General features: G+C 44.0%; 1 protein-coding gene across 1 annotated transcript in view; it reads left to right on the forward strand.

Moving 5' to 3' along the window:
* Nucleotides 1–27161, forward strand: part of LOC109405980 (dendritic arbor reduction protein 1) — a 395303-nt gene extending 368142 nt beyond the window's left edge. The window contains exons 4-5 of the mRNA XM_062857066.1: nt 7860–8489; nt 21482–27161. Coding sequence (XP_062713050.1) covers nt 7860–8489; nt 21482–23049 — 2198 coding nt within the window. The 3' untranslated portion in view covers nt 23050–27161. The remainder of the gene's footprint in view (nt 1–7859; nt 8490–21481) is intronic.
* Nucleotides 27162–27315: the final 154 nt, after the last annotated feature.

A 27315-nucleotide genomic window follows, 5' to 3' on the forward strand; every position in this document is an offset into this window, starting at 1 on the left:
CGACGATGACTGTATGCTTCGTCGTCATCACCGTCATCATCATCGCCATCCGAAGATTGTTTATTTTAGTCTAGTCTAGTCTAGTCTAGTCTACACATACACAGCCATTCATTGAAAGAATCCTGGAAAATGATAAAATCGACTAATTCTACCATTTTTCTTGTCATTATTAATGCTTGCAGTACATCGGAGATGCATTACAAGCATTAAAGCGGCCAGGCCTACTGTGCAGCGTTATTGGTTTTACAATAAAGCCATTGAGTGGGGACATCTCGTACCAACCGCTCAGCTCTTGAGAAAGCAAAATACGTGAAAATCGATGGGGGTGACGATGCTAAGAAGGTTAATGTCACCCCTTGGTCCGTCGCTTCCTGGGATGGAACACAGGTATTTGGTCCGTGTCCTGGCCCTTATGCCTAGGCTTAAGCGCCTTTACTCGCTCTCTGAAATTAAACAAAAAATACAACCTATCCCTCGCAATTGCACTCTAAATTTTGTCATAAAATATATAAAAAACATATAATAAATAATGAAAATCAGACTGATCTCACCAAATTTCAACCGGAGGTCCATTACAACATCCTGTCACGATCATCCATCACCATCAAAACTATAGCTTCACGCAACACTACCGTTTTCTTCAATGTTACTTGAATTCAGTAATTTGGAACTTGCCATAAACGAAATTCATCCAAGGTGGCACTGTCTTTATGATGTTACCGGTCACCTGTCAACTGATTTAACTGAGTCATCCTTAAAGCACGCGTTAGATGGGTGTACATTGTTTACTTTTCTTTAAATTATTTTCAAGTCACTTAATTTTATTTTGATTTTGACTGGCATATAGGTGAATTGTAGATTTTTTCACCTTTCATGTGGCACAACCTTTCACAGGGTAATTAATTACACAGATTCGCGATAAGAAAAGAAAATCACGCGCATTACAGAAAGTTGCAGGAATCGACGACGATGCTCCGAATATTCGACGAAATTCTGTCAGATGCAGCTGGTGCTGGGCTAACACAGTTCTCTTCTCGAAATGTAATCATCCGCCTTTTTCGCCCATCAAATTTCGTCAATCACTCGCGGTCTGCTTCCGGATAACATAGGACCAACCGAATTTCCACCGAAACCGCACAAAACAGGAGAGTGAAAAAAACCGTGACAAGTAAAACCCGCCATCCGAAGATTGTTTATTTTGGAGGAAAACTCCCATTTTCAGCCGCCACGTCGAACTTTGAGAACACTTGTTACTTGTCGGGAACGGCGCGTTGTTATTTATGACGAATTGCGTATTCCCGTTTCAAGACAGTTGGTTGGTTTCAAAGTGGAATCAATCGATCATGGAAAATTTGGTATGATTTGAATGGAACTTTCCATATTTTTCACTGCCTGTTTTCAGAAACAATATAAATCTAGTCTCCTGGAACAGTTTTTGAACTAAATCTTCGATCTTATTCTTAAAGTTTAACAGCTAGAGCTCCCTACTGAACAGTAGGAACGATGTCCTTAACATGGGATAAACCTTCGAATAGAATCACCTCGATGTAGTGGACATTTCAATTTTCAAAATGTCGTTTTCTTCTTCTTCGTCTTCCTTTTCTTCTTATTCTTCTTCTTCTTCTTCTTCTTCTTCTTCTTCTTCTTCTTCTTCTAGAGCCATAACGTCCCCACTGGGACTTGGCCTGCTTCGTTTCAACTTAGTGTTCTTTTTGAGCACTTCCACAGTTATTAATTGAAGGGCTTTCTTTGCCTGCCATTGCATGAATTTGTATATTGTGAGGCAAGTAAAATGATACACTATGCCCAGGGAGTCGAGACAATTTTCCCGACTGGAACGGGAATCGAACCCGCCGTCTCCGGATTGGCGATCCATAGTCTTAACCACTAGGCTAACTGGAGACCCCGTCTCTATGAAATTGAATTTTACATAAAATCAAAGCATTTTTTTATATAAATTGTATACCAACTGTACCAAAACATATAAAAACTGCATGGAAACGGAGTTTTCATGTCTCCAAAAATATGTATGGTTGATTCAATACCCAAAATATTGATAAAAATAAAAAAATAAAAATAAAAATAAAAAAAATAAAAAATCTAAAAAAAGTAATGGACATTCACAATAACGTTATTTGGATACTTAAATGTCCCAAAAAAATCTAAAAGTTCAGAAATTCATTCAGGGATTCCTTTGAAAATGTCTCCGAGGATTTACCTTGGAATTCCCTTACGAATTGGTTCAGAAATTCCGCCTTCTAAATTCCTCCAGACGTTATTTCGGAAATTTTTAAAGTGTTTCGTCACAAGCACTTGATAGAGCGTGATTACAGGTTGTGCTGTATTTTCCGAACTATGTTCCATACGAGTAGCATAGGTCTTGTATCACTATCTGCTCGGTCGCATTTCATTGCGGTGTTAAATAAAAGTCAGTGAACACAGAATTTCCAACTTTATCACGACGGTCTCCAATGAAAACTTCCCAAATCATAGCATCATGTTACAGATTGTTTCGGAAAATCTTTCCTTCAGAAGTGTCATAAAGAAATCTTTTACGAATTCTGGCATGAGATGCTTCACCAACTTCTCCATGATTTTTCACAAATCATTTCAGAGATTATTTGAGAAATTTGCCCAGGGATTACTTCAAAAATCCCTCTGGATATTTATTCAGATATTTCTCTAGGTATTAGTTTGGAGAATCTATCAGAGATTCCTTTAGAAATTCTTCTAAAAAATCATCCACAAATTCCTTCGGAAAGTATTCGCCCAAAAATTTTCCAACGGATTCTTTCAAAAAGTCTTCCATGGATTCATTCCGAAATTTCCTGCAGGGATTTATTTAAAAATTCCTCCAGGGATTATTCTACAAATTCCACTAAGTATTCTATCAAAGCATCTTGCATGACTTACTCCTAAAATTCCCACATTACTTTTTTTTACAAAAACTTTGCATGAGTTTGAGCAAAAGTTCCTCCGGGGATTCTTTCAAAAAGTTCGCTAAGACATTCCTTCAGGAATGTTAATCTACTAAATCTACCAAAACTTTCTTCAAAAATTCTTCTAAAAATCTTACAGAAATTCCTTCGGAAATTTGTCCAAGTATTCGCCCAAAATCTTCCAAGGATTTATTTCGGAATTTTCTACAGGAACTTATTAAGAAATTCCTCCAGGGATTGTTCTTCATATTCCACAAAGTATTCTTTCAAAGCATCTTGCATGATTTACTCCTAAAATTCCCCCGTTTACTTTTTTACAAAAAAAAATTCCATGAACTTGAGCAAAAGACCTTCCAGGCATTCTTTCTAAAAATTAGTAAAGAGATTCCTTCAGAAATGTCTTTAGACGATTGTTAAGAAATTTCTCCAGAGAATTTTTCAATAAAACTTTCAGCGATGCCTTCTGAAAATATTCCAGAATTTTTCAGAAAGTGTTTCAAAAGTTCCTTCAAAAATTTGTACAGGGAAATTCGTCTAAGGATTACACCAGAAAATCAGACAGCAACTTCCAATTTCTCGGAAAATTCCTCTAGGGATTACAGAAGTTTAACAAAGAGTTGGGTAACAAGATTGTATATGAGTTTCTGCAGAAATTCCTCCAGGTATTGCTTTAGAAAATCCTTCAGAGATTTACCCTATTTTTTTCGAGGCATTTCTAGATTCTATACGCATTATCTCACACGATCATTCAAGGACATATTCCCAAACATTCTCCAGGGTCAGGCAATCTTCCTGGGATTGCTTTAGAAATTTCTCCTAGGACTCTTTAAATAAAAATGTGAGATCCATTGGGCAACTTTCAGCATTCTGCTATTAAAACTCCACTAGGAATTCCTTAACAAATTTATCGAGGGATTCTTTTAGCAAATCTCCCATGGTTTCAATTATAAACTAAACCAATAACTTCTTCAAAAAATTTTACAGATTTTTCTCCAGAGATTGCTTTAAAAAATCTCTCCAAGGATTCCTTTGAAAAATGCTTTCACTGATTTTCCGATAATTCTTTCGTGGACCCATGCTGAAATTCATCCTAGGATTAATTTAAAGCACCTTCCACGGGCTTTTGAAAAAAAATCTTTCAGAGACTACTTTGGAAACTCCTCGTAGATTAACTTTAAAAATGCTCCTGGAGATCCTAAAGAAATTCAATCAGAAATTATTTCACAAAATCTTCTAGGGATTCCTTAAGACTCTAGAATGTCCTCCATAAATATCTCCAAGAACTCCTTGAGAAAGTTTTGCACGGATAGCTTCCAAAAATGTTTCATGGATTTCTGCAAGACTTCCTTTCAAAAAATATTTCAAATATTGCTCCAGAAATTCATCTACAAATTTCTTCTTTTTTTCATAGATTGAAATAAATATAATTTTTTAAAGCATTCATCTAGAAAACGTTTCATGAACATTCTTAAAAATAATCCATGGATTTTTTTCTTTTCAGAAAAAGATTTACGGATACATTAAGAATCAGAATTTCAGAACTCTTTTAAAATTTTCTCCGAAGCTTTCTTAAGAATTTTCTCTAAGGATTTCTTTAGAAATTCCACTAGAGATTATGACGGAAATTCCCAAAATTTCTTCAAGTAACCTTAAGCTATTCCTTCAAGACATTTCTCCTCCAGAAAATCCTCCAAGGATCCCATCAGAAGTTTTTCAGCAGATTCTTTCAAAGTTTCTTATAATGATTCGTACGGAAAGGCTGAAAGACATTCTTCCAGGGATTCCTGCAGAAATTCACTATAGATATTCCTAGCTATGTGTTTTCTCAGAAATTACTCTAGGAGTTTCTCCAAGCATACCTGGCACTCCAAGCATAATGGCACAAATTTCCCGAATGGAGGAGAACGTGCCTCTAGAGCCGACCTACTGATACCTGAAGCATACCTCTAGGAAATTCTCCATGGATTCCTCCAGGAATTCATTTAAGAATTATTCAGATTTTTTTTTAATATTTCTGCAGGATTTTCTATTCCAAAAATACCTCAAGAGGTTTTACTAGGTATTCCATCAAAGATTTCCAGGTGTTTCTTTATGTGTTCCTCCTGGATTGCTTTAGAAATTCGCCTAGAGATTATAAAGGAAATTCTCAAGATTTCTTCAAATAACCTTACGATATTCTTTCCAGACATTTCTCCTCCATAAATATCTCTAAGGCTTTCTTAAGAAAGTCTTAAAAAATACGGAAAGGCTGAAAGACATTTTTCCAGAGATTCCTACAGAAATTCACTATAGATATTCCTCTATGTGTTTTCTCAGATTTCTCAGATACTCTAGGATTTCTCCACAGATTCCTCCAGGAATTCATTAAAAAAATGTTAAGAATTTTTGTTAGAGTATTTCTCCAGGATTTTCTTTTCCAAAAATACCATAGAAGGTTTTATTTGGGATTTCCAGCTGTTTCTTTGTGTGTTCCTCCTGAAATTTCTTCATAAAATCCATCCATGGATTCTTAAAATGTTCTTATCTTTTCAGAAATTCATTCAGGAATTCATTTCAAATTTTCTTCAGTTTGTTTTAATTTCTTCTGAAATTTCTTCAGCGTTACTTTTGAAATATCTTTAGAGACTTTTTCAATATTCCTAGAATTACTTCAGAAATTTCAGCAGTAATTTCTTCAAAAGTTGTTCCATGAATTCTTTCAAAAAATGTTTCACCAATTCCTTAGGAATTTCTCAAGCGATTCCTTCAGAGATTCCTCCACGAGCGCTGAAATCGGGGAACTTTGATTAACTAGCTCTGATTTCACCAGGAAAACACTGGAAATAATTAATTGCACACCTTGTTACACCAAATCCTCCATTTAGGTAACAAGTCGGGACTGTCTAAATAGAAATTTTACCTAAATGGATTCATTATCTAAATGGATTCAGTTCATTACCTAAATGGATTTGAAGATTGCAAAGAAGTTTAAGAAGGTTCAGGGGATTATTTTCGGGGATCTCGAAGGGTCTCCTTTGCGCTATATGGGATCCGACAGGGTTTTAAGGGGATTTCGAGTGCATTTCAGAAAGCTTCAGAGGGTTTTTTGACGAGCTTCAGAGGCGTTACTCAGACGTTGAGAAGGCGTTTTCGGGGGTTACTAAGGGTCTCAGGTACGTTACATGGAGTCCGAGGGGTTATTAGGGGGATTTCGAAGGCATTTCAGATAGCTTTAGATGATTTTTTGCGAGTTTCAGAGGCATTACTCAAGCGTTACGTAGGCGTTTTTTGGGTTTCTGAGGGTCTGAGGTGTGAGGGCATTAGGGGGATCTCGAAGGCATTTCAGAAAACTTCAGGGGATTGGCGAGTTTCAGAGGCGTTATTCATGCGGAAGGTATTTTCGGTGATTTCTGATCGTCTCAGGTACGTTACATGGGATTCGAAGGGTTATTAGGGGGATTTCGAAGGCATTTCGGATAGCTTTAGATGATTTTTGGCGAGTTTCAGAGGCATTACTCAGGCGTTACGTAGGCGTTTTTGGGGGGTTTCTGAGGATCTCAAGTGCGTTACTTGGGATCCGAGGGGGTATTAGGGGGATTCCGAAGGCATTTTAGACAGTTTCAGATTAATTTTGGCGAGTTTTAAAGGCGTTACTCAGGCGTTTTGGAGGGTTTCAGAGGTGCTATCAGTATCTTAGAGATTCTTAAACAAATATTGAACTTACCACTTGTCAGCATAACGTTGCATGAGGCTATGTAAGTATGGCTTTTATTCAATCATTTAAGCACTTAAGTTGTGCATGTCGATCACTTTATGCTCAGGAAAATTCTTAGGAAACCGTAAACAGTCCCAAACCAACCCCCTCCCCCAACCCTTATTACTCCCCCCTGAACACGCCCTGAATTCCCCTTAGCTTTACTTGCAACTAAACCAACCTTATCGCTAATCTAAAACAATCCAACTGCTCTGAACATAATCAGATTCCAGGTAACGTTACCTATACCTAAATGCAGGGACCCAAATAGATTTTACCTAAATGGAGGTTTGAGTGTAGTAATCTGCCGAAACATTACAATTACTGATTTTTTTTTTTTTGGAATTTGCTACAAATTGTTTATTTCAATAAGCTGAGTACACACCAAGAAAGTATAAGGCATCTACTAAAAATATCAGGAATATTTTACAATTCCCTGTGAGGAAATCATAAGAAATGTTACCACTAAAATAATGTACATAACATCGAGGGTCTGTATAATCGAGGGTTCACTAAATCGAAGTATACCTGTAATTGCCTTCAAGTTCTACACATCCTCACTCTACACGAAATCATTAAATTACTAGAACTGATGAACATATAACAATCGCAATATCAAATATTCCTCCAATGTATTTCATTTTTCAATGTTTGTTGCAGCCTATATTGTTCCAAGAACGGCCTTACCCCCGATAATGATTGATCACATTATAACCTTTCGGTCCGCTCCACACCATTTATTAAATAACGAATAGTGAAAATGACGCCAGCAACACTTCCGAAAATGGAAGTAAAAGACCCGGCAATTACCACCACCGCTCTCGGGGTTTCACTCTTTCTTCTCCGTCATCTAATGGAAATAAATAGCGCACTATTTAAGGTTACATCGAACGGTCTGTTGTAGACATCTAACAAGGCAGGGCCAAACCGCACACAAGATGCAATGTTTACAAACCGCCCGGCCGTAACACGCTGACACAGTGACCATATCAGACAGACGCGCGACGCCGTTCGTTCACTTTCACGGTTCTCTCCGGCGACCGGAGAATTGCTCTAAATTACTGCCATGTCAAGTGTCAATTGTTTAATAACATTTAATTAATTAATTTCCCCGCACAGCTCCACAGCTTGGACGATCGTTTCTCATGGAGATTTTCTTTCTGTTTTCGTTTGTTTCTCGCCAACAGGTGGCGTTGCCCCTGGACCACCAGCAGCTGCCATGATCATGGAAGGGCTTGAAACCTTGGTTGCGCCACCGCATCACACATTCCTCCTGACCGAATCAGCGGCTGCGGCGCACTTCAACGTGCTCAGCTTCGACACCTGCGGACTGTTCAAGACAGCCGCCACGACGACATCGTTGGGCCTCAACAACAACAACTCGACGACGCCCAACAACAACCATCACCATCTGTACCACCCATATCATCACACGGCCGCCACTCATCACTCGCAGACGGCCACTCATCATCACAGCCACCACCCATCAACGGCTCAAACGTCCACCACAGCGAGCTCGACGTCGACAGCGTCCTCCTCGGCGACCTCGTCATCCTCCATCACAACTCACACGACCTCCACCTCTACATCCGTCACAAACCCCAGTAACTCCCATCACCCGCACCTGAGCCTCCTGAGCACCACCTCCGCGAGTGGTCACCACTCCTCGGACTCGAACCTGCACCAGTCGTCCGAAGACCAGTCCCAATCGCAGGGTGACACCCAGACCGGCGATCTCAACACCCCCGTCACAACCTCCGGCGACATCCCGTCCTTTTTCGGACCCTCAACCGTCGTCGAACCACCACCCATCACAGGTAAGTGCGACCATTTCTCCCTTCCCTTTCCTTCACCCATCATTATCTTTACGCGTCCGATTAATGACAAAGTGCCACCCCCTATCAATTAACGGAGTCAACCTCCCCTCTGGGAAAGATTAATCAACATATAAGGCCCGGTCGGATCGGATGCTACCGTCGTCGTCGCTACCGGCCGAGGCCTGTCTGCACCCTTGTGCAGCTGCGACGACGGCGACGTGCGTGAGAGCGCGCATCCGAACCATTGAGTGCTCGCCCGCGATAGAGGCGCTAATCCGACAATCACGCTCGCTGCTACTACTTCAGTTCAGCTTCAGATTCAGAGACCCACGCTTCTTCCCTACGGTCTCAACTTCGCGCGCACTTCGTGACTGATCCTCGCGATGATCGCGGCGGCGATGGCGGCGAGTTGGAGCTGAGTGTGCGCGCGCGTGAACGCAAACACGCGGGAGCATTCCGAGATAATGCCAAAAGCTAATAAATAATAAATGCCCCCTCTCCACTGCTCCGCACCTCTTGGGGTGGACTATTGCGCGCTACCGGGTGCGCGAGTTCTTGGGTGCGTTGCTCCGCCAACCGCTGTCAACCGCTCGGAGGAGCATAAATCGTTGAAAATGTCCTAAAAAGCGGCGGCGCCAACATTGTAACGGTGAAGATGAGCACTACTCGGATCTAGGGTGCCCATGTAGGTTTTCTCAACGTGACCACCGTTCAGTGGGAATGACAATCAAAACTCTCAAAACTGGGTTCAAAACTCGCAAGCAAGGGTTTGAAGTTCAATTAGTTTTAAAGAGTTTTTGGAAACCGCTGTATAACCAAAGTGGTTTTGTTTTAGTTTTATGATGGTTTTAATGTTGCTTTGCAATGGCTGGAATCACAATTTATCCAACAAGAATAAAATATGCTGCAATAAAACTATCATAAGACACGAATAAAACCAGTTGGAATTGGAAGTGTTCAAAGGGATGTACATTTACGATGTAAGTGTTAGTTACTGTATCAATGAAGAAACGAACAGTGCTGCTAGTTTTGCAGAATATGTTTGAAAAAGTGCCTAAAAATAATACCTTTCGAGTGAATGGAAGAAATTCCACTACTTTTTTTTGGGTCCATGCGATTCAAGAAAAAAGTCAGAATTCCTCGTGAACAGCTTAGTAAACTTATCGTAGAACTTCAGTCTCTATATGATACACAACACAATTCAAGTATATATAATGGGATCCTTAAGTCAGTTTAGAAAGACAAAAAAGAAATCAGGATGAGCTCGAGAAGCATCGAACTTCTGTGCCAAAAAATCACTTCAAATACCACCCTCGTCACAATCAGCCGGCCAAGAAGTTGACCCGGTTCAAAAAACGCATCTTTCTCGGTTGCCGTCCCGTCCAAATGCTGCAGTACCACAAAGTGTTTGATCATCAGCCGTTCTAGCTGCGAATTTGGCATTTGCTTATACTTACTTGGAAATGGCCCCATTTGCGCGTGCTACTGCTGGCAGTGAGATCTACGACGACACCATCTTTATTGCCCTGTGCCCATTAACTAAAACTATCGAGTCGTCGCAGCACCAGCAGCAGCAGCATCAGTGCTCTGGAATCTCGCACTTTTCCGACCAATTTACTGGTGCGGTTGCCAAGGAGGCGCGAGAATGGTGCCGCCGGCACTGCTCGTGCCGATGAGACGTGGCGAGGGTGGGAAATTTATTCGCCGCGGTCGGTGCGCGGTGGCGGCGACTTTCTTTTTCGTTGTTTGTTGTCTTCAAACAACATAGTCGTATTTAATAATAAACCAGTTGCCTGCCGGCAATTCGCACTACTTGCGGAGGGGCAATGTACCGACGTACGGACGAACAACTAATTTGGCAAATTTATTGGCACGCAAGAATCCTAGTCATCGCCGATGCATCGCATCGGGCCAGTCGGTAGTAGGGTTGCCAGCTGTTTTCTATTTTAATAATCATGTTCATGTTTTTTCGATCCGATGAATTTAATCGATTTTATCATTTGTACTGATTATCAATACAACTAATTTTTGCAATAAACAACAATAATGCATTGCCTGACACGACCTATGGACCTCTTGGTATCTTACAGGTCACTCCAAAAGATTTTCAAGATATTCCAGGTTAGCCAAACTTTCATGAAGTGCAGAAATCATGATCAAGATTAGGAACATTGACCATTTTCATTACTTCAACCATGTTTGTGAAACCTCCTTTAAAATCAATGGAAAGTAGGTCGATTATATAAAAAGTTGGAAAATTTATTACTTGTAGTATTTGCTCTGGAGTGGAGTCCGAAGAGTTTACTACATTGTAGGTTTGAACAAAAAAGTTTAAAAAAATGTAGCGTTTGCTTCTTCCGAGCTTAAACTGTCACTACATGTTTGTTCGATTTCCCCGGGAGATTTTCACGAGTTTCTTCTAGAATTCCTTTTAGAGGTTTTCCCGCTATTGCTCCCAGACTCCTTCTGAGTTTCTCCTTAGTTTTGCCCAAAGAAATTGTCGTGAGATTTCTCCCAGTATTTATCTCAGGACCTCTACAGGAGTTTTTTTTAAGGAAATTTCGCCGAAGTTGTCGTAGAATTTCTCTAAGAGTTTCTCTTGGGAGTTCTCTTAAATGATTTCTCGTAATTTCTTCCAGTGTTTCTCAATGGATTTCTATAGAACTTCTTCGTGTCTCCAAGAGTTTCTACAAGAATTATTCATGAGCTGTTTTCTAGAGTTCATCCAAGGATTTTTCGAGAGTTTTTTTATGTTTTTATGTTTTTCTTGTAATTTCTTCAAGACAATTCTGATTACTAAGGGGGTTGCTACCGGTATTTCTCCCAAAATCCCTCCCGGCATTTGTGTGATTTCTCTCATGATCTATCCTGGGATCTCTAAAGGAGTTTCTCCCAGAATATTTCGCAGATGTGGTCTAAAATTTCTCTCAAAGATTCTTCCGAGATTTCTCCAAGTGTTTCTCACGGGAATTATTCACGTCATTTCTCCCTGAGTTTCTTAGGAGCTATTCCTGGGATTTTAACTAGATTTCCTTCAAGGAGTTTTTTACGAATTTTCTATAGTAGTTCCTCCATGGTTGAATCCCAGAAGCTTTCCCCGTATTTCCGAAGTACGTAAATCAGGTAACGAATAGCATAAGTAATTACGCACCATTGGAGCAGGTAGTTTGCCCGCAATATGCACATGCTAGTGCAAGACTAGGCAATCTTCATTTGGGTTTAATAAACGCACCTAATTCCTACACTCCTCACCCCCTCTCAACGAACTTTCCTCAAAACAACGTATACATCTCGCAAACACCTTAGCAATCCTCAACGTCGCAAATATCGGTAACTCGACTCCGACCGCTCGACAACTCGCCGCGCGGCACGTTATGTCGAAAGATCTCCCGTCGTTCAGTGGTAATTCAGAAGAGTGACCTATGTTCATTAGTGCCTTGAACACTTCAATGGAAGCTTGCGGGTATAGCAACGTAGAAAATCTTGGCCAACTTCAACGATGCCTGAAAGGTGGGGCTTTGGAGGCTGTTCGCGCAGCCGTTTACTACTGCCTATATCGATGCCGCAAGTGATTCTGACGTTGCAGATGCTGTATGAGCGTCCGGAGCATATAAGATTCGCGTTGCTGCAGAAGGCACAAGCGGTTCCGCACTGAAAGCGGACAACTTGTACACGGTTGTGGCCTTTGGGGTGGCAGCGCAGAACTTCTGCGAACATCTGGAGGCGGCTGGACAAGTGCAACACCTCTCAAATCCAGTGTTACTTCGGGAGCTCGTGGATAAACTTCCAGCGAATTTGAAGCTCGAGTGGCTGTTTGCGATGGGTGACCTCCGGGTATTCAGCTGATACATGGCCAACCTTGTGTCAGCGGCCGCTGAAGTCGCCCTAGCGTTGGATCCGAAGAGTGCAAAGCTGAAGAAGAAAGAGAAGCCGAAATGTTTCGTGATCGCACATGCTACGTCATCTGAGAAACCAAAAGTTGAGCGGACGAAGGTCCGATCATCGAGTGGAGGAGTGCCAGGTATTCAAGAAGATGGATCCCGATGACCGTTGAAAATGGTCCAGAGTCATTTTCTCATCCGGATCTGCCTCGGAAAGCATGGAAGAAAACCATGTCGGTCCGCGGCTCGTTGTGATGTGCAAGGCTGCCAAATACGTCATCATCCGCTCTTGCACTCCGACTCGGGAAGTTCACCGACAGCAGCTAAACCGGCACCACAAGGAAGGGAGGTGCCATTGAGAAATCTTACCGAAGGTGTAAACACTCATTACATCCAAATCTCCACGCCATTCCGTATGCTGCAGGTGCGGGTTTTCTGCAAGGGACATAGTGTGGAAACGTTAATCGTTATCGATAAGGGCTCGTCCGTCACGCTCTAGCCTAGCCAATACTCTTCAGGCCGAAGGAGTGTCTCTGGATAACTTGGACGAGTAATAGGAAGAGGACGCGAAGAGGAAGGTTCATGTCAAGTGGAGATTTCTAGTACGGGAGGAGGTAAGCGATATTTGCTAAGGGATGTCCGGACTGTAGAATCCCTATCGCTACCGGCCAAAACATTGCGCTCCGAAGATTGGGCTAGTCATTTCGACCACCTGCGAAAGCTGCCAGTTACGGACTTCGAATCCAAAACTACAGGAACACTCATCGGAGCAAAGAATACCCACACCACCACCACCCAACAAATACGAGAAGGCCGCGTAGGAGAACCAATAGCGACGAAGTCTTGCCTTGGATGGACAATCTACGGATCGATACCAAACGGATCAAGCTTTGCGAGTTGCAATTTGCACAGTTGTAGGTGTGGCGCTAACAATAGTGTGCAAGCGCTAGTTAAGCAGTATTTCACGGTGCGAAACGGGAATGTCTCCATGGATCATAGTCCTGAGTCGAACGAGGACAAGTGGGCAAGGGCACTGCTCGAAAAGATAATCAAACGAGATGAAGGTGGATTCGAGACCGGGCTACTAAGGCGCTACGACTACGTAGAGTTTCCCGATAGTTACGCAATGGCGGCGAGACAGTTACGGTGCCTGTAAAGACGCTTCAGCGTGGATCCTATCTTGTTCGAGTGTGTTCAGCGCCAGATCACGGATTACCAACAGAAGGGGTACATTAACCAGGCCACGAAGGAGAAGTTGGTAGCTGTCGACCAGAGAAAGCTGCGGTCGGAATAGTAAGGAACTCGAAGAAGCAAGATTAGAATCGTGTTGGATGCAGCAGCAGTAGTGGACAGTGCCTCACTGAACAGCATGTCCCGGCTGAAAGGGTCGAATTTGGTGCAACCTGTTCCCTACGTTCTTTATGGATTTCGAGAACGAAGAGTCACCGTGGTGGGCGATATCATTAAGGGAAGTTTTGTACCAGCTTAAAATATACTGAGAAGATCGGTTCAGCCAGTTTTTTCTCTGGTCCGGTGCAATCGGAAACTCTCCCCGGAGCTTCGTAATCGAAGTGGCGACATTTAGCTCCTCCAGCTCACCATGCTAGGCGAAATATATGACAAACTTGAACGCAATCAAGCACTCAGAAAACTATCCAAGGGCAGTGGAGGGGATCGTGCGCCGGCACTACATCAACGATTATGGACGTCGAAGTTCAAGGAGCTCGAAGAGATTCGAATCCCACGCGCCTCCTTCCCGGACATGGCAGCGTCCAACATTGAAGACTTGCAGCTCCATATCTTCGTCGATGGTAGCGAGACTGCATACGCATATGTTGCCTACTTCAAGTAGAATACCAAGCTAAGGTTGCACCGATCAAAGCGCTCTCGAAGGTAGGAGCTCTAGGCTGCCTTGATAGGCTGTAGCCTAATGAAGACTCTCTACAACAGTCACAGTCTGTCGATATCGCAACGAGTAATTCTGGACCGATTCAATAACCGTGCTGTCCTGGATCGATTCCGACCACCGGCGCTACCGACAATTCTTCGGTAAATCTAATCCCGCGGAGTGGCGATACGTCCCATCAAAGGTCAACGCCGCAGACGTGGAACAGTGGACTAAACCTGAAACCCGACAGTCGTTGGTTTAAAAGGCTAGATTTTTTGTGGAAACCTGAGCAATGTTGGCCACGTCAGGTCAAACCTGAAGTAACAATCGTAGAAAGTAGATCATGTCGTGTTCATCTTTTAACGGAACACAGCGACTGGAGCCGGTTCTCCAAAATCGAAAGGCGAAGGCGGACTGTTGCCTCTATATCATCTGCTTCGCATACAACTATCGGCAGCAGGCGGAGAAGCTGCCACTACAGAACCTGCATATCACCCACGAGGAACTCAATAAATCTGAGAACGTAATCTGGAGGCTAGTGCAACATGCTGAGTTTCCAGAAGAGATGTGGCAACTCCAGAAGGCGAAAGAAGGGCAGAAAATGAAGGTGAGCCGAACCAGCCCGATCTACAAGCTGTCGCCGTTCATCGATGAGTGCGATGCGGCTCGAATGGACACGAGAATTGCTGGTGCGATCCTTGTACCGTTTAACACCAGATTCTTGATCATCCTCCCAAAAAGACATCGGCTAATCAATCCAAGTCGTGAAGTGGTACTGTCCACACTTTCTTCACGCAAATAACGAGACGATGATCAACGAAGTTCGTCAGTCGGTTCCAAGTCTCGTAACTACGGGCGTTGGTAAGAAACTTGTCAAAAACCTGCCTGCAGTGTAAGCTGTTCAGAGCCAAGACTGTGTGTCCGCGTGTGGCTCCCCTAACGAAGGCGCGCCTTAGCCCGTACATATGCCTCTTCAGTATTGTTCAGTTTGTTTCACCGAGAGGTGCTGCATTCTTTGAGCACGGAGCGGAGGCGTGTAAGATGGCAATACGACGGTTCGTAGTACAAAGAGGCGCACCACTGGAGATCAGGAGCGATACTAGTACCAGCTTCCTGGGTGCGAGTCATGACCTGAAACAGCAGATACAACAGATGAATCAACAACTATCTGCCGTCTTCACCAATGCTGCCACCTAGTGGTTGTTCAACCCTCCATTGACCTCTCACATGGGGGGTTCATGTCAGAGACTTGTCAGGTCAATCAAGATTGCCTTTGCAGCCCTAACGACTGCCAGAAACGCGGACGGAAAGGATAGTCAACTCCAGACCCCTGACCTGTGTGCCATTGGACGCAGAATCGGAAGCAACCCTAACGTCGAAGCTGCTGAGTTCGCAGGGAGTAACTCATCCACCGGAGGTTATTCCAGATCGCACGGAGTCACTCATGCCTAACTGGAGACTGACCACGGACTTGGTGAACCAATTTTGAAATCGAAGGGTGCGGGAATACCTTCCCACTATAACTGACCGTACCAAATAGAATGACGACTCCAAGGAGCTAGAGATCGGAGACCTAGCAATCGTCGCCCATCTGAAACGGATGGCTGCGCGGGTGGATTCTCTCCACAATCAAAAGACGGGGCGGACGGTGTAGACGGTCCTAGTGAACACCAGCGAATGAATGCGGCTGGTTACTAAGGTTGCCATACTATGTCCGAAGGCAGCGGCAACGAAGAAACTAAGGGTAACGCAGAATCACTGGAAGGGATGGACGCGCATTACAGGTCAGGGATATTGGGGGCAATCCTACATCACTGATATCCGATAGCGCACAACCTCGAAATCGAAACTAGAAGACCAATGTTACGTAGCAATGAACTAATTTATCTAAGATTGTTTAACCAATTACATTTATTCCTAATACACAGTTTGAGCTCACTAAACCACAAAAACGGTGTGCTAACCCCTCAGAAACGTTCGAAATGATCTGTTGGACCCGTACGGCTCCCGGAAAATCCAGATTTCTAGGAACATGTCCGGAAACAAGGCAGTGCCAGGAGATTTCACCACACTTCCTATGCAAAATTTTCTGAAGTTCAGGTCTTTCGAGTTGTATAGAATCCACCTCAATCGCCATTCAATCTACGTTTGCAGTTATTATCCTCTGAACAACCCAGCGAGAAGGCCTTTTCACGGTTGTCAGATAATGTGAAGTTTGCAAAATGTCCTGGAGCTTAGGACTTTCAAGGTCTTCAAAATCTACAATTGTTGCTTATCTCTGCTGATATTCATGGTGCTCCGCAATGCAAAACTCACTATTGCCAGACATTGTAAGGGTTGCTAAAGGCCCTGAAGTTCAGATCTTTCAAGGTCTGCATAATCTACCACAATTGACACTGAATCTACGGTTACTGCTTATCGACGTTGTTATCCACGGGATTTTTTTCAAACGATTGTCGTCAGACATTATTATTCTTCTTCTTTGTGTCTCTACGTTCTCACTGGAACTTGGCCTGTCTTGTCTTCAACTTAGTGTTCTTTGAGCACTTTCACAGTTATTAATTGAAAGGCTTTCTTTGCATGCCATTGCATGAATTTGTATATTGTGAGACAAGTACAATGATACACTATGCCCAGGAAGTCGAGAAAATTTTCTCAACTGGAACGGGAATCCAACCCGCCGTCTCTGGATTGGCTATCAATAGCCTTGACCACTAGGTTACCTGGAGACCCACATTGTCGTCAGACATTGTAAGACTCGGAAAACATCTTGAAGCTTAGAACTTTCAAGCTCTACATGAGGTTTCTGGTGATTGTTATCCATGGTACTGTATAAGTTCTACAGAATATCCTCGATGGCCATCGAATCTACGTGAACAGTTACGGTTCACTATATGGGCTGCCACACTTATAAAGGCAGTCCCGGTTGGTCCAGGAACTTTTCGTAATGAGAATTTTCTTGACTTTGAAGATCAATAGGGATTGTCATATTGTTTTTGGATATTCTGGATGATTCAAACTCTTCGGGTGTTTTTCAGTGAAAACCTTCTAAATGATCTTTCAGTATGCTCATACTTCTCTAGAAGTTTGAGAAAAAACTAACAATTGTAACATAAGGTTTATCAAAAGTAGTAGTTACTCATTGAAGTCCTCTTTCTTCTGTAATACTACAAACTCCATAATAATTGCAAAAGAACATACCGTTTCACGGTCATCGTCGTCGTCACATCACCGTCCCCCATTTGTTTGTTCGTCTTCATTCGCAATTGTGGTGTTCGTCGTAAAGTCGATCGCGCACACATACACTACCCCGCCTAAGACTCGTCTCCCATTCGCACGAGGCCGACCGAGGCTTTTAATTTATGCTGATAGTGTAATTTATGTTTTCGATATTTCTCCACTTAGTCCGCTCCCATCCCGTCCTCTCTTCTTGGGGGAGTGCCCCTTTCTCTACCGCTTGTGGTCCGTGCACACAGACGAGTCAGGCAGCACAGCAACGCCGAACGGGCAATGTTTTGATGATGATGTCGATTTAAATCGAAACCTCGCGCGCGCGATTATTGGATTCGCCTAGGGGTCTTTGATGCGGCGAGTCGTTTTGGTCATCGTCGTCGTCGTCATCGATCGACCGGAAATGCCCATCAGCGCGCGGGTCGCGTTCGTCGCGTCGTGTGCTTGATCGAAGAGGTTGCACCTCCTCTCTAGGTGTTCGCTGCTGGGCTGCTGGGGGCAGCAACTTCTGAGGAGGAAATCTGACGGGTCGGTTGATGGTTGTCCATCAAATATGGGGTCCCGATTGCGATGCTGTTGTGCTATCGGTTTGCGGGAGGGGGTGTTGGGAATTAGTGTCATAATTATGTCGGGTAAAGACTAATTTAAAATCTGTCCATCAACGCGGAGCAGGACTGGGTTTCGGTTTTGGGAGCTTACCGGGTGGTGGATCGCTCGTAGTGGTCTATCGTAAAGTGCCAATTCTAAGGATTCTGGACAGTGTTCTGACCGGTAAAGTTGCGCCCGGCAGCGGCGACGAAGTCGCCCCGTTCCAATTATCGCAGGCGGGTCGAAGGCTTGTACGGAATGTCCGTTGATCCGGGTGAGCACGCGCGGATTGTGACATTTCTTCATCGCGTTGCGTTGTTTTGTTGCCGTTGGATGGATGTCGAGCGGGTTTGAAAAATGGATTGAAGCTGGAAAGGTGTGGGGATTCCTGGGATGAGTTATGGTTATGAAACGAAAGTCTATTAATAGGTCTCCCCCCGTTGTTGGATCGCAACGCTGCTGCTGCGCTGAGGAGGCGGTGCGAGGTTCGAGAGTGCGTGTGTGACAGAGAATTATGTGCCAAAGCCCAGGCCCTCTCGCGCTGCTGCTGCTGATGCAGCGCTCGGAACTGGAGTGTGTCTAGAGAATTAATTCATAAATTATGCTGATGAACGAGGTAAGATTCGGACCGGGTATAGGCTCTTCCAAGTGTGTATGTATATTTGGACCGGGCATGCCAGGGATCATTCTGTTCCGTCGGCGACGACCGACGACGACGACGAAGATGACGACGACGTTCGGCTGCTGAGCTGCAAAGGTGCGACAGCCAGGTCTCCTCTTGCGTTCTTTATCGCCGAGCGTTCTTTTGTAGCTCTTAAGAGGTTCTTCTTTCCTCCCGGGGTGGTGTATTTTTAATATTTTGTTCCCTTTTTCTTGTTCTTGTTTTCTGATGGGGTTTGCATCGCGAGCTCCGTTGATGGCTCTGTAGGGTGTGGAGCGAAGTCTTGCCTTGGCTCTTGGGTGATACGCGGCAAACAGGTTTTTCGGTGGGCCTTTCGCCTGATTGTTCTGCTTCAAGAGGAGACGACGAACGCGAGGAGGGGAGGGAGAATCACTTATTGTGTCTGGACTCCTCGACAGATCTCTATGTGAACTTGAAGGAGGAGGAAGATCATCACGACTCGGAACGCACCTCTTCCGCTGTTGTGAGTAGAAGTCGAATAATGAAAAGTGCATTCGCATCATCATCGTCATCATCTACTCCCGGAACGGTGATACCGGCGCTGCTGACAACACCGGGATGGATCGTCGTCGCGGCTCTACACTTGGCAGCATAACTCGGCTCCGAGGCAGCTTACAGGAAAAACGCTAATCGCGCACAGTGTTCAAATTTCGCACCCCACTGTTGTGTGTGGCACCCATTGGGATTCTAATTTATTCCGCTTTTAATATGCTGTCACTTTAAGAACGTATTCAATCATTTCTGATGACCGCGAATGGGAGAATGGGTGGGGTAGTAGGGGAGCACACAACAAGCATCTCAATCGCGATGAACCTTTGCGGTTGCTGGGGTTGCTGCTGTTGCACTGATAGATGGCTGATGAGTCAGGATTTGACATTGTGTCACACCGCGAGAAGCAGTCTCGCAATCAGCATCACAGTCAGACGGGAACCGACCCGTACCGATTGGTAGGTAACCTCCGGAGAAGTGTGGTGACCGAACGCGACCACACCCGGGTTACACAGCCAGACAGACAGATGGCTGACGAGGACGATGACAGCAACGATTTCAAGGATGGCGGGGAAGTCACGTTGTATGAGGTGATCGTTGTCCTCGGGGGTTTGATCACAGGGACAAGTTGGGTAAGCAGATGATGTAAACTAATTGAAGAAAGTCTCTGTTCTATTTTCGTATTAGGAGCGTAGCGTTGAGAGTAGTTCAGAAGACTTTCTGTTTTGGTTCGCGATCAAAATTGGGGAGTTCGCCTCAGTTGCTTCGTGCTGCGTGTCGTCTTTTTGCATGTTTTTGGCATTCTTGTTCAGGATTGGACCAAAGTTGATTCCCCGACCTATTTCCCGAGAGCAAGACAAGATACCAAAGTATACATGACTAGGCATCACATATACTGTAAATTCTGATTAGGTGGGCCATTTATCTTTTCCATTCAAAGACAGCGACCTCCTGTACATCTCATCAACCATCAAAAGCGCCCTCTTATGAAAATCAAAGCACGATCATCATTTTACTGAACTCCCCATCAAATTACACATTTTCCAAAGCCGAGAATCACTGCTGCCCTCCGCAGTTCCTCTCTCTCTGACACAGAGGGGACCTAATTAGAACCCTGCGTTTTTTAATTACCGCTTCGACTGATTTATTCCTCCTGCTCGCTCAGGCTCAGTCCGGTAGCAGCAATTTTCAGCCTCCTCCCCATCATCATCATTTCCAACGTCGTCGTCGTCGTCGTCGTCGTCGTCGGTGAAGTTTCTGCTACAACACTCATCCCGGAGATTTTTTTTTCGTGGACAAATTACACATGTGCAGTCAGACCGAAGCCACACCAAGATCGCGTATCGCTTGACTCCCAGCTGTTTGACGACCCATCGCCATCGCTTGCTACTGCTCCCGGCTGGTCGGGCTGACCCATTGGACTACCCTCCGCCGCACAGAAGCGTATACAACACACAGTGACGACCGACAACGATGATGATGATAAAAACAGAGGCGAAACACTACTCCGTTCCATAACTTGGATCCCCTTCCGACCGACCGACCTCGTCGTCGTCGGCCCGCAGTCTCTTATCTCTTGAAGTGTGAATAAGCACTTTTGGCTTGTTTGAGCTCGCCTAAGTTCTCTAAATTGAACCGAAGGAAGTGACTGTTTAGCGAGTTGATGGCAGCGGCGGCGACCACTCGGCTCTGCTCTACAACACAACATACTTTCGCCACCGAAAAGTACAAAGTACACAATCAATTAATTCTTAACATGCTACTAATTGAAGAGTTGCAGCGTCATTTACGCGCCTCTTCTCCGTTTCTAGCAAAACCACGACCGAACCACGTTGAAGTGATTTTATGACCCTGTTATGCTAACAAGAGCGCTCAGTGTCTGCGCGGAGAAGCGATTTGGCGAGCCGTCAAGCAGCATCAAGACGCGAAAAAAAAATCGAACCAAATCAATAAAACCGACCGAAGACAAGGCGTAAAAATCATGCACCGAGTGAGATTCAAATTTATTTTAATTTTATGCACCAAAACGGAAACAGAAATTCGAATGCTGTCAAATTAAAAATGACCCCCTCTCTCCGGGTCCCACTGCACTGGGGTCTTTCGAGAGCTTTTGCATCGCTCGGCGATTGGAATTTATAGGTGGCACTTTGTCTTAATTATAAATTTAAATACTCTGTTTGGAGGTTAGAACCCCGTTGTATGCAACTTTCATTTTCTTCTTTTCCCGCAACAGGATCGATCGAGTCGGACGATCTCTCGCTGGAACCACAAACCGTGTCCAGCCCGTGTGCAAGCCTGTGCAGCCCGACCAAGCAGGAACGCAGCACACCGCAGTCCGTGGTCATCGAAGAAGAGGCTAGCAACACCAGCAGCAACGCAATGTATCCCTCGTCTGCGTCGCATCACCCCACGGCGACCCAATCGTCGTCACATCACAGCAACAGTGCCAGCCAAGAGATGCATCACGATCAATCTACCGAGCATGAAGACAGCAAGATCTCCTATCGGGGAATCTTCACCACAACGGCCGGTCCCGGTATGGGGCTTCAAACGGCAACTGGATCCCAACTGTCGATCATGTCCGGTCAAATGTCTCCGACGTCCGGCCTGAGCGGTTGGGGCCTCCCCAGCCCGGACAAGAGCCTATTTCAGCCTCCCATGTTCGGCCTTCTTGGCCCTGGCCCTCAAAGCTCTGCTCAAGCTCACTTTGCCGTAGCGCAACAGTCCGCTGCTCAAACTCCGTCTCCGGCGGGACACCATCAGCACCCCTCCCACCACTACAGCACCGACGAACGAAGTCATCAATCGGTAGAACTCCTCGGCCTCAACATGGACTGTCCCAGTATCATCCTTAAGCAACCACCCAGTTATGCCAGTTGCGTCTCTTCGCTAGACATGCAACAACAACAGCAAGCCCAAGAGATGCATCAGTACTCCCGCAGCCAAGCCTTGGGCATGGGTCAAACCCCCAAATACCAATGGCTCGACTCACCCGTAGAATACGGCAGTCCCCAGCACAACGTAGTCATCCCCGGCCCCTCATCGTCTTCCTCGACCGGCATTATCCCCAAACAGGAGCCCTTCAGCTCCCAGCTGCCGTACGTGAGCCAGCTCAGTCAACTATCTCCACAACAGCAAGCTCAATACGCAGTACAACTGGCCGAGTACAACCCGTCCACCAGCAAAGGACACGAAATCCTCAACCAAGTGTACCAGCAGTGTCCCATGCCATTGAAGCTAGTCCCAGTAAAACCTCGAAAATACCCCAACCGCCCCAGCAAGACCCCCGTTCACGAGCGACCCTACGCCTGCCCGGTCGAAAACTGCGATCGACGATTCTCCCGGTCGGACGAGCTCACCAGACATATCAGAATACACACCGGCCAGAAGCCCTTCCAGTGCCGCATCTGCATGCGTTCCTTCAGCCGATCGGATCACCTAACAACCCACATCCGGACCCACACCGGCGAGAAACCCTTCTCCTGCGACATCTGCGGCCGCAAATTTGCCCGGTCCGACGAAAAGAAGCGTCACGCCAAGGTTCACCTCAAGCAGCGGATAAAGAAGGAAAAGAACAGCCACGGCAGCAGCAGTAGCAGTAGTGCAAACAACACTAGCAGTAGCAGTAGTCATCATCAGCACCATCAGCAACAGCAACAGCAGCAGCATCATCACCTGGCAGCAGCCCAGCAGCAGCATCACCACCACCATCACCCGGCCAGTCTCCACCCGCACCATCTCCTGCACGAAGACATCAACGGTATTCCCATCGTGTCCTCCTCCAGTGCGACCAGCTTGTAGACCGAACTTTCGTCGATAGACGTTATGCGTTTGAATGATCCCCAGATTGAGCTAGTTCACGACGATCCGTTCATGGGTTACATCGAATCGGCTCCGGCGCAGACTGACGCCGGCACGGCGGCTTCCATCCGCCGCCGTGCTCCGCTGGATTCGATTGCCGACGGCGACGACACTCCCCCGGCCGCGGACGACGATGTCGACGAAGACGTCGACGTAGGCGACGAAAGCAGTCGACATGCACCGCCGCCACCACCGCCGCCCGGATCACCACGCGCTGACAGAGCCGCAGCGACCGCTAGCACCACCACCACCGGCAGCACCAGCACCGATCAGTCGATAGTGATTGTTCTTTTGGTTGAGTAAGTAGGAACGGGGCGTATTCGGTATAAATACACACATACTTAATCATCGTTGTACTATTTCCGCCTCCGCCGCCCACCTCCGAAAGGTGCCAAAGTAGCTCCCGATCACAATCAAAATGCCCGATCAGTGTGAACCCGAAGTCATACAAAGAAAACAAAAAAAAAACATTCGCACAAACAAGCATACAAACAAACAGACACACACACAGAAAGAGGCACAGTTATTATATCATTCAATGCGCAAAATGTCACTCGACGAGGGTAGTGCTAACAGCAGAGTGAACAAAATCAAGGCAAACATACACATTGCGACGGAATAAAAAAAACAACAGTGCTTCATGCGGGCAAACACACGAACTTTGTTGGTAAACAATAATAGTAAACAACAGCTTCAGACGGAACCTTTTAGCTGCTTGAGAGACTAATGTCGTTTTCGTTTATTCATGGAGCGAACCTAGTTTCGCTCTGGATCCGCCCTAACTGCTGTCAAAACGTTCGTTTATTCGATCGAGTCGGATCCGGATCCGCCCCAGATCCGACCCAAACATGGCGAGGTTCGCTCTGCCGATTTTTTCCGATCCAACCCGAACGAGGTTCATCTGTCAAAATGGATGTAAACAATCCATCAAAACAAAACCAGAAAATAAAAATTCTTAACTATTCAAGCATATTAGAGATGAAGGACTCGCTTGAATGTGATTTGCATTTATCAATAAATGAACCAACTATCACTTCCACGTGAGTTTAAATTCTAAAAGGAAGAATTTAACGAAAATGTGCAACTGACAGTTCGATTGATTTGCACAATGTTTACATGTTGACTCGATTTTGGTTGGATCCGGATCCGTTTTCGTTCGGTTATTGCGAGTCAGGGTCAGCTCTGACCCAGGTTTAAAACCGAAAACGACATAAAATATGTTCACGAGCAGCCTACCGTACACAGATCGAAAAAAGAGTGTAAAATTCTGTGACATATGATGCACATGATTGGAGCGTGGGATATCACAGAAGTTTACATGATATATCATGTAAAATTCATAGAATATAATGTAAACTTACATTATATGTCATGTAATTCAGCATGACTCTGTGTGTTTACATGACATATAACACAAATTTACATGATATATCATGTAAATCATCATAACACTAAGTTTACATGACTAAACTGAAGCTAACATGACGTGTAAATCTCATTATTTTTATCTGTGTAGTTTTTAAACTTTCATTAAGTATCTTAAGCAGCTTTAATGCTGCCTAAGAGACTCACTCTGAACTTGATTGAAACTTCGCACAGAAGCTTCAGTAAGGCTCATTATTAGCTCATATTGTTGAATTCAATCCAATGTTTAGTGCAAAAGGGCTCTTCGTTTCAGCACAACGCCGGAATTTCAATGAACTGCACAGCTGGTTAAACCAAACTTGAATCAATTTTATGATAGCCTGTTACCACCGGCCTCCATTTTTTCTGAAGTTCAATATTACGGTCTTGCTTTACTTCATTTACTGGCTCAAGCACACTCAGGCATGACGGAGCCGGTATATATTGAATTGTACTAAAATGATCAACTATTTCAGACGCACAAAAAGTTCATGTGTTTGCTCCAGAAGACACTGAAAATAAACAAAACATATTCAGTGCAAACTAGTTAATGTTTTCAAGTTTTTCCAGTATGCACAAATCATTCTTTGGTACACTTTCAAACTTAAATCAAATCGATCAATATGCTTGGATGTTTGATGTCCCACAACATTTTTTAGAATGAATATCGAACGCATTCAAATCATCTTCTCATATCAAAACCCCTAAAAAACCGAACCTTTAGATGTTCCGTGTACCAAACTGCACCAGAAATTTTCAATCAACCACCACCATTATTGTATGTGTAAGTCCTTTGATTTAGCTTCACTAGCACTTCCAACACACGCACACACCCACACCCGGCAAACATCCGTCGATGTATTCTCCGTGTACGGGCACAATCAAACCCGCGCACATCTCTCGAGAGTCAAAACAAACCGATTTTCATATGAAAATGATAAGAAAATACATAAAAATTGTTCTTTACTACAATTTTATCTCTAAACACTGTGATCTCAATTTATAATGTAAAAGAGAACGAAAAATAGACTTTTAATAAGGGAAATTATTAGTACTGTAAAAAAGGGAAGAAAAACGATGAATTTAAACGGTTAGAAGCGAAGCGCACGCAAAAGTTCTATTTATAATCGAGCAAGGTAGAGCCGTACTGGCGTTTTGACAGCAGGAAAAAACCGGAAGAAGCGCGCAAAAACATACTGTCCGTACTAAATCTGCGATGACGCGTTACAAAAATACGAAAAACTTTGAACTTAAATTAAGTGAAAATTATTTTGTGATTTCTCTTCCTAGACGATGCACACAAGTGTAATGCAAACACACAAAGTTGCTGCTACGTATCACTCACACGAAAAAGAAGGAACAGAGAAAGTAGGAAACTTCTTATAAAGAAAACAAATTGTACTAAAACTGTACTAAAACGGAATACTATAAAAACGATAATGCTGTAGTTAGTGGATTTTTCTAAAACAAATAAAAAAATATTTATAATATGTTACTGACACCCATAACATTGAACATAAATACACACACATGCAAACGCGAGAAGACGCGCAATACGAAAGTGACAATCGACAGAAGAAACAGAGAAAAATACATACATGGTTGTCCTTTTGGCCTCGATTCGTTTCGCCAGTTTCCTAGAAGCTTTTGTTTTTAAGGTACTTTATTTTCGCCGTGTACAAATCTGAGCTGAGCGAATCGCTCCACATACACATACATGCATACGTTACACACAGACATACACACACATGAATGCGCTGCCATATTAAGATATTCGAAAGCGATTCATTTGCTAGCCAAAATTGTAAACAAAAAATGTGAAGCATTTCGTTGCCATCCGGTGCATTATTAAGTTTAGAAATTTAGTAAACGCGATCATGTACATTTCACAAACGAGGATAGAGCTCCCCTAGGTTCTGCCAGTGCCATTAGCAAATTCTCCCGCAATTGAGAGTAGATTGTGTATTATTTTTTACAAGTAAATCTAAACCTCCTTTATATTTTCATTTGTTAAGCTTGCCATACATTACAAAAATGAGATTCCACCGAATTGGTTAGGACACGAGCCCTCCTTCCTCAGACTGCTGCAGGTGGGGAGGGCAAACATTAAGATTCTGTGCTAGTCCGAGTGCTTTTAGGTTATAAGTCATCCCCATCATCGCCGTTCAGAATCGCTACGATAGCCACACTATGCAAAAAAAACAAACAATAGAGCTGCAATAGCTTCCACCATCGATACGAAACAGAAAGTCACCACTACAAGCGAGAAAAGGAAATTTTGTTTTAGGAAACGAACTTTTCACACCACTAATTTTCGAACAAAAATAACACAGTAAGGAACGAAAAGGCTTTAATTAATTAACAATAGTTGTTAAGCAAATGTTGGAAGTTTCGACGGAAATGGAAGAAAAAGTTATTAAAAATTAATGGTTTTACCAAATAACACGCAATTTTTGTTATTTTTATTGAATATCTTTTTGTTCCGAATTATTTTATCCTCTCTTGCCCTGAAGCTGTTTCAGATGTTCTGATTTTTTTCGATGCTGTATTTATTCTTTTAACTCTTAATTGTAGTACATAACTTGATACCTATAAGGAACGATTTTTCAATAAAAAACGAGAATAAAGCATACATTCCACAAACATTCTTTGGTTGTTTTCTTTTTGTTATCTTCCCTTTTGGTTTTGTTGTGTCCGACTTTTATGGTTTTCCTTTATTTGTTATCATCCGTTGTACATCAACACAGTGGTTCGTCGCTAATCCAAACAAGGATTAGAGACGGAACGACACAAATGACACGA

The sequence above is a fragment of the Aedes albopictus genome, chromosome 3 (assembly GCF_035046485.1).
Source record: "Aedes albopictus strain Foshan chromosome 3, AalbF5, whole genome shotgun sequence".
Lineage (NCBI taxonomy): Eukaryota > Metazoa > Arthropoda > Insecta > Diptera > Culicidae > Aedes > Aedes albopictus.